Source organism: Urocitellus parryii, chromosome 7 (genome assembly GCF_045843805.1).
Source record: "Urocitellus parryii isolate mUroPar1 chromosome 7, mUroPar1.hap1, whole genome shotgun sequence".
In the NCBI taxonomy this organism is placed as follows: domain Eukaryota; kingdom Metazoa; phylum Chordata; class Mammalia; order Rodentia; family Sciuridae; genus Urocitellus; species Urocitellus parryii.
The window spans coordinates 180,374,800-180,388,568 of record NC_135537.1 but is presented as its reverse complement, the minus strand read 5'-3'; the positions used below and the strand labels follow the sequence as shown (position 1 = coordinate 180,388,568).

The following is a 13,769-nucleotide window of genomic DNA, read 5'->3' as shown; positions in this document are numbered from 1 at the left end:
TCAGAGAAGTCGTTAATAACTGGTTTCCAGGGGCTCTGGCTTGTTTTAGCCCAGGGGTACTTTACCTCTGAGTCACATCCCCAGCCCTTTTTACTCTTTATTTTGAGCCAGAGCCTCACCGAAATGATGCTGAGGCGACTTTGAACTTGCCATCCTCCTGCCTCAGCCTCCGGAGGTGCCGGGACTCCAGCTGTGCGCCCGTGGCTGGGCCTGGTGGGCATCACTCTGGTCTACAGGATGAGTGTGCTCTGTTCCTGTGGCTACTCCATTTATGGATCTCGCCCACCAGTAAAGGGCGGTCTCTCCTTTAAAGTCCAACTTCTGTGTCAGGAGATTGAAATGGTGAAAGGAAACACTTCCAATTTAATAAAGTGACATCAAGGTGACTCTGGGGACTGGAGGCTAAACCAAATGGAGATTAAAGGAGGAAACGGGGCTGGGGTACAGCTCGGGGTAGAGCATGTGCTCAGCACACACAAGCCCTGGGTTTGATCTCCAGCAACAGAAAAAAGAAAAGAAAGAGAAAACCGGGAGCTGGCAGCGGCCTGGTGCCACGAGGCCCCCCCGGGGCGACCCCACCTCCCAGTGGACTTGCCTCCAGGATAATTGGAAGTTTGGAAATTGGAGTCTCATCCCCAGGGACTGCCATCCCTCACACCCGAGGCCCAGGGGGCTGGTTTAGAGCAAGAAGACCACCTGTCCAGGGTGAAGCCATGGCCTCCCAAAAGGTCACATTCCACGCCAGGAGCAGGGGCGCACGCCTGTCGTCCCAGCGACTCGGGAGGCTGAGGCAGGAGGATCATAAGTTCAAAGCCAGCCTCAGCAACTTAGCAAGGTGCTGAGCATCCGAGTGAGATCCTGTCTCAAAATAAAAAAGTAAAAAGGGCTGGGGAGTGACTCAGTGGTTAAGTGTTCCTGGGTTGGGTCCCCAGTGTCAAAAATAAATAGATAGATAGATAGATAGATAGATAGATAGATAGATGAAGTTTGAGCGCTTCTGAATGGTCCCTTATTTGAAAATGGAGTCTTTGCAGATGCGATCAAGTTAAGTGATTTACTTCTCCTCAGTAATCTATGCTGGATCAGGGTGGAGCCTAACAGAAGGGGACAGGAGACCCGGGTGGACACCTAGCAGAAGTCAAGAGAGAGTAAGGGACAGGCTTGCCCTGGAGCCTGCAGAAGGAGACAGCCTGCCTGCAGCTAGACTCTGGACTGGCCTCCAACACTGCCAGAGAACACTGCCTCATCTCAGCCTGCTGCTAAGGTAGGCACAGGGCACTTACACCACCCACCCACAGAAGGGTTCTGTAAAATCTTAGACCCCCACGTGAGGATCCTAACTGGCTTCAGAGCTACCTGGAGGCCACCCACCAAGGCTCCTTTGCTGTTGCTCCAGCGACTTCAACTCTGTTTATTGGGACTGAACCTAGGGGTGCTCTACCACCGGGCCACATCCCCAGCCTATTTTATTTTTTGTTTTGAGATGGGGCCTCTCTAAGTTGCCCAGGCTGGTCTCAAACTTGTGATCTCCTGCCTCAGCCTCCCAAATGGCTGGTGGTGGGTGCCACTGTGCCCAGCAAACGGTAGTTTAAATCTGTCTTCAGTCAGACACTGCTCCCTGGAAATGAGGATGTGACCTTTGCATCAGCCGGAGTCACCGCATCCCCTGCCCACCCCTCTAGTTCCCGCTGTGAGCCGTCTCTCACCACCCAGTCCTGAGCTCCCCCTCGGCACCCAGGCACCTCGGCCGGCCTCCTGTTGTCTGTATCTTATGGGAACCAGGTCCCTCCTGCCCAGGCACCATCTTGGGTGGTGGCCTGTCCCCCGGAACCTCACGGACTGGGCTGGAGGTCGGCATCCTTGTGATATCTCTGGGCCGTCTTCCCTGCCCCCTCCAGAAGCGACCACCTCTCCCACTCCTTGAAGGCTGGCCGTCACTCCCGCTTCTCCCGGGTGCCCAGGCTCCTGGGTTCCTAATGCCCCGGCCTCCTACCCGCCTTCCGTCCCCACCTCGGGTCTCCTCCAGCTGCACTTGATGGAGCCAACCCTCGCCTCTGCCCACACCAAACCCTGGGGTCACCTTCGGGGGCCTGTCCCACCCCAGCACACGCTGTCGGCTTCCAGAACGAGAGTCCGGAGGGCAAGAGCATCGGCCCCAGGGTCTCTCAAACTGGAACACGTGCAGAATGTGCCTATTACCGTCCCGTGTTCCCCCGGCCCGAATGGAAACAGTGCCTGTCCCCCAACTGGGGCTCAGCCTCCGTGTGTGTGTGTGTGTGTGTGTGTGTGTTACTAGGGATGGAACTCAAGAGAGTTCACCCAGAACTACACCCCCGCCTTTTTCTTTTCCTTATTTTTTAATTTTGAGACGGGGTCTCACTAAACTGCTGAGACTGTGATCCTCTGGCCTCAGCCTCCCAAGTCGCTGGATTGCAGGTGTGGGCCGCCAGCCACGAGAATTTGCTGAATGAATGAATGAGACCAGTCTCTTAGCTATCAGGACTTGGTCACCGAAACTCTGAGCAGCAGCCAGGGACTGAGGTTGTTTTGGAGGCAGGACTGCCCCGTCCAGGTACTTTCCTGAGACCCAGACACCAGGTCTTTTTTTAGCGGCAACAAAAAGTGTTTGTTTTTACAGCAAATGAGGAAATGATAACTCAGTCCGCACCTCTTTCAAGTGAGACCTGCGTCATCACTGCCCGGTACCCGCCCAGGAAGTGGAACACAGGGGGATGCCCAGCGACCCAGGTGACATGGACAAAGAGGAGACCAAGCCACATCACCACCAGCGCCGTGGACTGGTTGGTGGCTGCAGGAGGGAACTGAGAGATGGGTGGGGTGAGTAGGGCCTTCCCGAGCACTAAGGCCAGACCAGGGCCACACATCCCGGGGTCGAGGGACACAGATGGCTGTGGGAGCAGATGAGATGGGGATCAGGACCCACTAGCCCTGCAGCCTGGCATCTCACCTGAGCTTGGATCTGGGGCTGCCAGACAAGCTGGTGGTTTTATCTTTTGTTTTTTTGTATTTTTGGTGCTGGGGATTGAACTCAGGGGCACTTAACCACTGAGCCACATCCCCAGCCATTTTTGATATTTTATTTAGAGACAGGGTCTCTCTAAGTTGCTTAGGGCCTCGCTAAGTTGCTGAGGCTGGCCTTGAACTTGCAATCCTCCTGCCCCGGCCTCCTGAGCTGCTGGGATCACAGGCGTGACCATGACTTCCTGCTCAGCCCATGGTTTTCTGACCAGCTTCAGGGACTTGGGCAGGAAAGGCTCACTCTGGCTGCTTCTTCAAGGACCACGTCCCCTACCGTCAGGTAACTGTTTGTCTCCACTGTTCTCCTGCTGAGCCTGCCTGGTCAACCACTGGCTGCCCCAGGGGGTAACAGATCTGTCCAGGAATGGACACTTGGCCCAAGTGTCCATTGACCCAGGCCAATTACTGCCCTGTCCCTGGCTCCCCCCCTTGCCATTCTCAGGGGGCGCTGCTGAGGCCTGGTGACTTCAGGAGCTGGTCTGAGGGTGGTCCTCCTGTCCAGGGAGCAGTGGGAAGGGCGAACGGGAGAGTCACTGCAGGTGTCCCCAGACCAGCTGGGCTGGCCCTTGGTGGCGCCCTATCTCCCCAGCCAGCTGGAGTCAGCTCTGTGGCCTGCCACTCAGGGTCCTGAGGATGCAGCCTGTGCCTGCCCACCCCTCCGCTACCTGCCTGCTATTTCTCCAAGGGGACAAGGGTGTTTTTTCTTAGTTCCCAGCAAAATCCCCTTCTCGAGAGTCTGTTCTCGCTCCTGCTGGGGGTGGGTTGGGGAGGACATGAGGCCTGCAGGGGGACCCAGAAGCGGTCTCTTGGGGAGGCCCGTCTGCTGCCTACAGGCCCAGGAAGCTGAATCCATTCCCCTGGGTGACCCCAGAGCCCTCCAGTTCCCCACCACACAGTGGCATTCTGTGACTTTGCCTGCCCAGGGCCAGTCTCCCCACAGCAGAGGCCCTACCATCGCCTCCTGTCTCTCTCACATCCTGTTCCGGGAAGGGCCCCAGCAGGCTGCCTGGCCTGAGGGACGAGGAGGCCACAGAGACGGGAGAGCCCTCAGTGCTGGCGGGACAGTCCAGGAACGGCCAAGGTGGAAGGGCTGGGAGTCCTGCCCGAGGAGACCTGGGCTGGCTTATTGCCGCATCCCCAGGGGGTCTCTCCCTCGTGGGCTACTGGCAGAGTGGGGTCCTCTACAGAAAGTCACTCGGGCCCTGTGGACCCCACTCCCCAGCCCCCTGCAGGGCTCCAACACCAGGCTTTGCTCTGACCTCCTCATCTCCGCCAACCTCCCTTTTCCGAGGCTCCACCGTCACCTCCTTCATGAACCCTGCTGCTGGAAGTGGCCCGTCCCCGGGTGTCCCCCCATTGTCTTCCTGATTACAAGGGGTCCGGGGTCCCATTCCCACTCCTCCCCTTGGGCTCCTTCAGGCCACTCTGCAAAAGGAGCCCCGAGACCCTTCTAGCTGCAGTCCATCAGGACTTGCTCACTTAATCCTTCTGGCCACTCAAGGGAGTGGGACCTCCTCCCCATGTCTTGGATGAGAAGCTGAGGCCCGAGATTGGCTGCATTCCTCGAGGTCTCAGCCTGTCCCCAGTGGTTGGCCCCGTCCACTTGGGTGGAAGGGAGGAGGAGGTGCTGAGGACAGGCCTTTTCCGTCCTTACAGAGGTCCTCACACTTTAGCATCCCTCTCAAGGGCTCATTAAAACACTCGCTGGGGCTGGGGCTCAGGGTAGAATGTTCACCTAGCACGTGCGAGGCCCTGGGTTCGATCCTCAGCTCTTGCTCTACCACTGGACCTGAGTTTGACCCCAGCACTGCCCAAACAAGACAACAACGGAAACAAACAGAAAACATTACTGATGTTTAGAGTTCCCGGTGCAGGTCTGGGCCTAGAGTTTGTATTTCTTTTTTTTAATTTTCTTTTTTTCTTTTTTCTTTTTTTTTTAAAGAGAGAGTGAGAGAGGAGAGAGAGAGAGAGAGAGAGAGAGAGAGAGAGAGAGAGAGAGATTTTTTTTTTTTAATATTTATTTATTTTTTTTAGTTCTCGGCGGACACAACATCTTTGTTGGTATGTGGTGCTGAGGATCGAACCCGGGCCGCACGCATGCCAGGCGAGCGCGCTACCGCTTGAGCCACATCCCCAGCCCTAGAGTTTGTATTTCTAACCTGCTTCCAGATGTTGCTGCTGGGGTCCAGGGATCTGCTAATTAACATATGCCACCTTCACCTGGGCCAGGCCCGTGGCCCTCTGCAGACTGAACACAGTTTGTCGGTTTTCCTCCGGGTCTCATAGGCAGCTCCCAGACCAGGACCTAGCACTTAGCACCTAATCTGTGTTCCCTCCTGGACTGCTGGGTCAGTGGTCAGCAGGGGCAGAGGTCCATGGGTGAGAAGCTTGGGAGAGGGGACTGTGGCCTGGAGAATCGCTCAGGGAGGCCTCTGGCAGCAGGAGGAGCTGAACTGGCCAAGTCTTCATGATCACATGAGAAGCCCCCAGCCCCAGGCCTCGGGCCAGAGCTGCCTGGATGGTGTCCGGGCAGAAACGCAGGGAGACGCTGGAGCATTTTCAGCCATGTCCTGGGCTCCTTCTGGCCTTCCCTTCTCAGTTCTCCATCCCAGCTGCATGTGAGAGACCCCTGGATGATTTCAAAAGTCTGGAGGGGCCGAAGGGGTGCTTAGTGGTACAGTCTATGCTTAGCTCCTGGGAGGCCCTGGATTTGATCCTCAGTACCTAAATAAATGAATTAAAGTCCTCATGCCCCTGGCTGTGCCTGGACCAGCACCTCAGAGTGGCTGGGAGGGGCCAGCTCCTGACGGCTCCCCAGGGTCGCGTTCTCGGAGGCTGGGAACTGTGGGTTCAGTAGCCCTGCCTTTGGGGCTGTGATGGTCAGGCCACCTCCTGCAGCCCACACTCACAGCACATGGCTCCCACTCACCTCACAGGGCTCAAGGTCAGCTCGGTGAGCAGGCTGAGAGGACAAGGTTGTGTGGAAGGCCTGGTTCTGGCTTCCTGAGGTGCCCTTGTTGACACAGGTTTGAGAGGATGGGACAGTGAGGAGCCTTCAAGGGAGGGGCTGACCACACCCTCTCATTGCAGTGAGCCCTGTGGTCAGGGTTGGAATGGCCTCTCATATGGGTACAGTGTGGCCTTGCAGCCCATGCCTCTGGGTTCATTCACCTCCCAGCTCTGCCCCTTGATGACCATGGCCGGGACCTTTGTGGGCTCCCTAGATGTGGAGGGCCAAGTGGGTGGCATGCAGGAGGCACAGCCTAGGGAGAGGGTTCCAAACTATGGCAGTACACCGTTGGGTAAGCAACTTCTGCGCCCTCTCAGTTGATGTATATTTTGAAAGTTACGTTCAGCCTTCACATACTAATATACGTGTGTATTATAAAACTTCCACAGCCACAAAAAAGGAAACTCGAAGGGATAAGATAAAAATATACATGATAGAAATTTCCGTATGTCTTCCTGCTGGCCCCCTCTGGGGAGTCCTGCTGGACACCCGGGAGCAGAGAGGGGCAGTGGTCACCAGGGCTCTGGAGCATGGGCTAAGAGGGCCTGGGGAGGAAGTGGGTCCAGGCAGGGCATGGGGTCTGCGCTACAGAGCCCCGCTGCTGGGGTAGCGGAATCTGGAGGAGGGGCCCGGACACCCGGGGCTCAGCCTGGTGGGAACAACCCGGGAAGGGCCGGGTCGGGGGGCCCTGGGGCCCGGGGAGCCTGGGCAAGGGAAACCGGGGCAGAAGGACCGTGGGCGCGAAGCTCGGGAGAGAGGGGACTCGGGCCCGCGAGAATCGCTCGGGGCAGGCTCTGGCAGCAGCCGCGACAGGTCCTCCACCAGGTGCCACTTCTCCCGGCCTTGCTGCGGGAGAGCGAGAGGCGGATGGCGGTCCGAAGCCAAAGGCCACGCCCACCAGTTCCCTGCCGCGGCTCTGCCCCGCCCATCCCTAGGTTACTCTCCAATGCCCGCCCCCGCCGTGTCTGAGGCCCCGCCCACAGTCCCCTCCTCCAACGCGACCAGAGGCCCCGCCCTAGATCACTCCCAAGACCCGCCTCCTAGTGGCCAGAGGCCACGCCCCCGCTCCCAGGCTGGAGGGTGGAGGAGCTTCAAGTCCTGCTCCCGTGGAACCGGTTGCTCCCTCCGCGTACCTGTCTTTACCCCCAGCCAAGCTCACGCTCTCCACCAGGATAAAACCCCCGACAACCTCGGGTCCGTCCCAGGCCTCAGGCCCCACACCCCTGAGACGGTGTCCTCTGAAGTCCATGTCCCCTCCCCAGCCCAGCGGACACTCACCCACACCAGCTGCTTCCGGAGCTCATGGATGGTTTTCGCGTTGGCGCGGGACTGGGACACGCACACGGTCAGGACCAGGCTTGGGGAGGACAGGGATGCAAGGTCAGCCACCTTCCCACCACAGGGCCTCTCTCCTCAAGGGGAGACAGCATCTCTGGCCCCCGCCCGGGGGGGGGGGGGGGGGGAGTTCTGCAGTCCTCTGACACAGGAAGCCGGGCCCAGAGGCTCCTGCTTTACAGGGAGGCACGTGAGGACCCCCAGGCCACCTCTCTTGGGGATCTTGCTTCCCCGGGCAACTCCTGTCTGGTTTCTGGATCCCAGGAGACTGGCCAGGGGCTGCCAGTCCTACTCCACTCCAAGGAAAGGGCACCCTCCCCGGGGTCCTCCACCCTGAGGCACCTGAGCAGGATGAGGAGGGGGAAGCTGAAGGCGTGGGAACTGAGGTAGTTGAGGGCACGACGGCCAGGCAGCGGGAGCTGCAGGGCCACCACCTCAGGGACCACCTGCCAGGGGGCTGAGTAGTTGGTGAAGAGTCCACAGTCCCGGGAGGAGTGGGTGCTGGAGAAGGAGAGAGGGAGAGACAGTTGTCAGGGCCCCAGGGAGGAGCTGCCTCTGCCCGCCTCCCAGCCCTCCTCTCACCTGCTGACCACGTAGCCCAGGGGCACTGCGGCCAGGAGCAGGCCCAGCAGCAGCACCAGCTGGAAGAAGAAGGTGGAGCTGGAGGCCCGGAAGAGCCGTGGGGAAGGCCTGGAGTTCCTCAGGAGGGTGTACTGGGGGTGAGCAAGGGCCAGCAGGAATCGTCAGGCAGCGGCCCCCAGCCTGAGGCCCAGGAAGTGAGGGAGGGCCAAAGGCCACAGCCCAGCTCTCCTGCTCCCACCCAACTGTGTGCCCTCACCTTCTTGATGTAGAAGGTGAGGAACAGGAAGATGCTGTTGAGCAGGGGGAGCAGGGGGCAGAAGAAGAGGCCCACCCAGGTGACCGTCTGCCCTGCCAGGATGTCCAGCACATTCTTGGGCACCAGAAACTCCTCTCGGTCCAGCCAAGTCCAGAACCAGCCTGAGAATCGCTCTACCAGCAGCCTGGCAGGGGGTGCCCAGGTGCCCACCAGGCAAGAGGGGTGTGTGGGCCACATCAGTCATGGCCAGGGACCATTCCACCCTCACCCACATAGAAATGCCTGGCTGACCTTGGCTGTGTCCACTGGCCACCCCCAACCATGCCCACGGTAGCCCCGGGGCATCCTCCCTGGGGGCCCCCCATGGCTCACCTCCGAGGCAGGCTGACCAGGAAGGCGAAGGCGACGGTGAGGAGGAAGTTGAAGATGATCAGCTTGTACAGCTCCTCGCCCACTGCGTTCTCCCAGCACTGGGTGCAGAGGAGGGGGCAGTCAGCACCCACCACCACCAGCTTCCCTGCCCCACCCACTCATTGAGGGGTACAGGAGCCTTTCCCCCAGGCTGACACAACCTCGGGGTTAGATTGGAGCTGGGTCCCCCAGCCAGGGGGCCTGCATGGCCTGAGCGTGTGTGGAACAGGAGCACCCCCTGGGTATGGGCAGCGGTGTGGCCGCTCTGCTCCCAGCTTCTCACAGAGGTGAGACCTCGGGGGACAAGCAGTCTCCAGGGCTCTGTCTGGTTTTGGAGGGGAGCCTTGCTGAGGAGAATGGGAGGGGCAGGCCCCAGGCTGCCGGCTACCTGGTAGTCACAGGCATTGTAGCCGTAGGCCTCGCAGCTGGTTCTGTTTCCCCCGATGCACAGGATGCTCTGGCCCAGGGAGAAGGAGAACATGCCTAGGCTGGCCAGTTTCAGCACCACGCACCTGTGGGCAGGCAGGTACTGGGTCAGGGGCTGGGCCCCGGGTGGAGTCCATGAGACACCTTGCCCCCTCTAACTCCAGGGCCCAGCCTCTTTCCAGCGGCTCCGTCCACAGCAGTGTTTCCCAAAGGGTGTTCCCAGAATCCGAGTCCCCAGATCATTCCTGGGGAAGAAGTCTGTTTTTAAGTCAGTCTGGGAAACACAACAGAATCCGCTACCCCACTCCACCTCTCAGCTTAGCATCTCATGTGGGACAAGCCTGCAGGACACAAACCTGGGGCCTCTCAGTACAGGTGAGACTGTCCTTATTTATTATTTATTTTGCAGTACTGAGGCTCAAACCCAGGGATTCGCACATGCGAAGCACAGGCCCTGCCACCCAGCTGCACGATGTCCCCAAGGTCTTCCTTTCTCTGCTGCTCTGCTGACCTGGTCTCACAAATCATAAGCACATGCAGCACGTGCTTACTAAGTAATGCCTCACTGGGCCGTGTAGGTCTGATGGCCTAAAACCATTGCATGCGTGTTATTTTCGGGGGTTGGATATTTGCAGTACCCATGTGTGGCCAGAAGGGCGGGGAACTGTAGTTCTTCAGTTGAGGGAGGTTGGGAGGCAGGAGTGGGCGGGAGCTTATTTTTTAAATCTTTTATCCTTTTAAGCATTTTGAATTTTTTAACATGTGTAAAGTTTTCTTTTTCTTTTTTTTTTTTTTTGGCAATGCTAGGGATTGAACTCAGGGTGTCACGCACGCTAGGCAAACGCTTTACCACTGAGCTGCATCTCCAGCTCCTATGCGTACATTTCTAACCTACTACAAAAATAAAGTTTCAAGGCCAACCACAGTTGATGTGAGGAAAGCAGAGGGAAAAGCAGGTCCCAGAGGGACGGGTAGCAGGAGGAAGGAGAAGCTGCTCCTGATGGAGCTCAGGAGCTCAGGAGCCTGTCCAGGAGGAGTCCTTGGGAGGAGTTTGGAGCAGAGACAGGACCAAGTGCTGAGCTAGGAAGGAGCATGGGCCGCAGGAGGGCTTGCATTTGAACCTGTACCCAAAGTCAACTTGAGGTCAGGCCTGGCTGGGCACTTCACCCTGGGAGGCTGTTTCCTTGTCCACCTAATGGGGATGAGGGTGGTAGGGACTTCTCACGCTGAGTGCTGGGTGTCAAGTTAGGGGTGTAAAGCCCTCAGGGAGCTGTGTGCCTGTGCTGTGTTTTTCTAAGTGGGCAAAGCCTGTTGCAATGTCTCCCTCTAAACGGCTGGTGGTTGGTCCAGAATGGAAGCTTCCTCGGGGCTGAGGAAGCCCACCTGCCTGTCCTCTGGTGCAGTGGTTAACACAGGGAGCCTCCCGGTTCGGGACCCCTAGGTGACAGATGACAGCCAGGGTAGCAGGAGACAGACTCATCCCACAGGCCCCCGAGGGTGTGCTCACCAGAAGAGGGTGAGGTTGACCTCGGTGTTGGGTGGGTAGTTCTCCAGTTGGACCAGGAACACAAACAGCAGAGGACCCAGGAAGTTGACCAGGGCGATGACCCCTGGGGGGAGATATTGTAGCACCACGAACAGGTCCTCCTGTGGGGTGTAGCAGGTCAGGGAGCCTGCAGAGCAGGACCCCGTCCACTCCCCGGCCCCTCTGGCCCCTTAGACATGACATGGGTACAGGCAGGATCCAGAGCTCTGTCAACAGGACATCCACAGGCCAGACCACAAGGTCATGGCCGCTTTGACTTCTTTGGGCCTCAGTTCCCAGTCTGCACAGTGGGATTCCTGTCCCCTCCCTCAGTCCTGGCAGAATGAAAGGAAGGCAATTGCCAGGTACCTCCTTTTTGTCCTGCGAGTACTTGGTGGCCCAGAAGATGGCACTGATGGCCCCAACCACCAGGAGCCCGATGAGGACGTTGACCCACAGGAAGGTGAGCAGGTGGCAGGCCCTCTGGGTGGGGGACCGCTGCTGCGCCAGTTGGAGGCGCCGGTCCTCTTCCAGCTCTGCCTGTGAAACACACACTCGCTCACATGTGCTCTCACGCACACACGATTCATTCGCACACTGCTTCACACTCGGTTCCCTCTTGCACACACCTTGAATTCATTGCTGATTTCATGCTTCTTGATGGCGGCCGCTTCCTGGACCCGGATGCAGAAGTCCCAGGAGGAGAAGACCTTGGCACTGAGAGGTGCTCTGTAGTCCTGGCCCAGGAGAAGCCTCTGTGGCAGCCCCTTCACCATCCTGGGGGCACAGACTGCTGTCGGAGGGGCCTCCCCCTCGGCCTTAGCAGTGGCCCAGCTCTGGGCTGGGCATGGGAGGCCTGTGTGTGGGGCTGGGGATATGGTGGCCCTTGCTCCTGAGGTCTGCAGCTGAGGAGGCATGAGTTTGGGCTGAGGAACCACCAGGAGCCTCAGTGAGTAGGAAACGGGGGTCTATCTGCTATCTTGGGGGTCCCCACCACAGGAGTGGTGTCAGGGAAGACGGCCCTGGGAAGGGGCGTGGGTCTACTCACCGCTGCAGGGTCCCACAGAAGCAGAGGAGCAGGCAGGCCAGTGGGCTGAGGAGGTAGGCCAGGCGGATGCTGTATGCAGAGCTGCTCTCGGGTGCCGCCCGGTACCCGCCATAGAAGAGGTAGGTGTTGGTGAAGGCCTGGGGACGAGGAAGGAGACCCCGAGCACGTCCGTCCAGGCTCTGTACTGAGCCCTTCCTAGGGGGAACTCCTCACTCACAGTAACCCACCAGGTGAGAATGCTCCCACCTTGCAGAGGCTCAGAGGTGGGCAACTTGCTCAGGGTCAGCTCTGGGGAACAGAGCCAGGATTCTGACCTAGGGGTCCACCCTGAGGGCCACTTGATGGCTTCCAGTCCCAAAGGCCTGGACTTTACGCTATGGGCTCTTGTTCCTCGAACCCCCACCCCAGCCGTGTTCTGAGGGCCACAGGTGTGTGTGGGTCTGTGCTGCGCATGTAGCAGGCCCAGGGGAGGCCAGCCTCTCTCTGACCCCACTGTGGGCCCCACCAGCCTCTGTGGCAGACCTTTCTCTAGAAACCAAGAGTCCTTGGATGGGGCAGGAGCCTCCCAGGACCCCTGGACCATGGCCAGGGTGACCCCACTTACCCTGCCAGTTAAAACATTCCAAAGTTGATTGTGGAATATCGCAATGCCAATCTGGGGCTGGCGGCTGCCAGGGCACTGCAGGGCTGTTGAGGAGGGGGAGGGACCAATAAAGAGAAGTCTCCATGACAAGGGCAAGGGCAACAGTCTGCCCTCGTGAGTCCAGCCCCAACCCTGACATTGTGGATGTGTCTGAAGTGTGCCATGAAAAAGTCAAGGCAGGGTAGTCCAGGCTGGGCACAGGCAGCATGCCAGGGTGTGCCCAGAGGATCAGGGGGCGGCTGCAGTACTCACTCAAGTTCTGGGCGGGGCCTGGGTCCGGGGGGCGGAGCCAGGCCAGGGGCAGTAGCACCATGCTGGCAGTCAGCCCCATGGTCAGCACATTGAGCAGCAGTAGGAAACGGAGGAAGGTGAAGTAGGACTGGATCCCGGTGCCAAAGAGGCCTGTGGGGAGAAGAGCAGGGCGGGCGAGGGAGACACTGGTGCCCCGACTGGGATCCGACTGGGCCAGGACATGGGATTGGGGGTGCCCAGCTCGCTGACCTGCACGAGGCTTCCCTGCAGTACCTCCGGGGGCCACCAGAGGGTGCTGCCATTCATCGTGGTTTGCACCTGCCTTTGGGAGGCTGAGGGTGTGTGTGAGAGAGAGGATGGAGGGGCTGATCGTTGCGGGTGGACCCCGGCAATGACCGGAGGGGTGGTGCCCTCTTCTTTTCGAAACTGGATATTGGGACCCCAGAGATGGAAGGTGGGAAGTAGGGGTCGTCGTGGGTCCTACCTCCGATCTCGTAGAGAGCCCCCTCCCAGAGCCCGAAGCCCTGGGCCAGCCGGTGCGCCGCCTCCCCCAGGCGTCGTCGTGCGATCTGCCACCTGCGCTGCCACCGCTGCCAGCACGAGCTCTTCACTCCATTCGGCTCCCGCAGATGCCTGGGATGGAGTGGCAATGGGGCGCCCCTGAGTCACCCGTCCTGCCCACCCCGCCAGGCAGAGGGCGCCATCGGGCTGCTGGGGTTTTCCACCCTCTATCTGACTGGGCCACCTGGAGGCCCTCCGCTCCCACGGCCCGCGCGGCCGGCCACCCACCGGATGAAGCGCTTGTCCACGATGGCATAGGGCAGCGTCCGCACCGGCGCCCGGGAGGCGTAGAGCCGCTCCATCTCCTGCTCCCACAGCTCCTCGCCTGCAGGTGGGGGTTCTGCCTCCCCCGGGGCCTGCCCCGACGGCCCCGACCACTGTCGCAGCATCCTGGCAGTCCCCCTGCTCCCAGGAAGAACGTGGGTGCCAGGTGGTGAGCCTCGGGGCCTTGGTCCAGGGATGCCCCGAGTGAAAAGAGAATCCTGCAGGGTCAGGATGTGAATTAAGTCCAGCTCCACCTCTCAAAGCGACACATGGCACAGGGCCTCAGTCTCCCCATCTGTCAAATGGGGTGAAAGTTCAGAGAACATGCCCGTCACAAGGCCGCTCTTCCCACTCCCTAGTCACCTGTGGCCACGCGCCTTGCAGGTCACCCTTTGCAAAACCACATTCTCGCCCCTC

General features: G+C 59.4%; 1 protein-coding gene across 2 annotated transcripts; it reads right to left on the bottom strand.

Annotated features, from left to right (window-relative positions):
- Window positions 1-6,512: 6,512 nt before the first annotated feature.
- Tmc8 (transmembrane channel like 8) lies at window positions 6,513-13,477 on the bottom strand. 2 transcript variants are annotated; one of them, XM_026408432.2, is made up of 15 exons: window positions 13,317-13,477; window positions 13,012-13,160; window positions 12,528-12,677; window positions 12,237-12,319; window positions 11,633-11,769; window positions 11,208-11,361; window positions 10,954-11,118; window positions 10,567-10,706; window positions 9,022-9,145; window positions 8,595-8,692; window positions 8,223-8,406; window positions 7,967-8,097; window positions 7,727-7,885; window positions 7,328-7,406; window positions 6,513-6,895 (listed from the first exon to the last, which is right to left on the bottom strand). In XM_026408432.2, the coding sequence occupies exons 1-15, from the start codon at window positions 13,475-13,477 to the stop codon at window positions 6,635-6,637; spliced, it is 2,175 nt and encodes a 724-aa protein (XP_026264217.2). In that variant the 3' UTR covers window positions 6,513-6,634. The 2 variants fall into 2 exon arrangements, with proteins under 2 accessions (XP_026264217.2, XP_026264216.2); XM_026408431.2 differs by having other exon boundaries at window positions 10,954-11,124; window positions 11,214-11,361.
- Between the last annotated feature and the right edge of the window lie 292 nt (window positions 13,478-13,769).

Bases quoted from the DNA above. Each gene is read 5' to 3' on its own strand.
- Tmc8 (XM_026408432.2), bottom strand. From the start codon at position 13,477: ATGCTGCGACAGTGGTCGGGGCCGTCGGGGCAGGCCCCGGGGGAGGCA. The intron at 11,119-11,207 runs GCAAGAGGGAAC...TCACAGGCAGAG, and splicing joins GCAATGAATTCAAGGTGTGT to CTGGAAGAGGACCGGCGCCT. The intron at 6,896-7,327 runs GTGAGTGTCCGC...GCTCTCCCGCAG, and splicing joins TCCGGAAGCAGCTGGTGTGG to CAAGGCCGGGAGAAGTGGCA.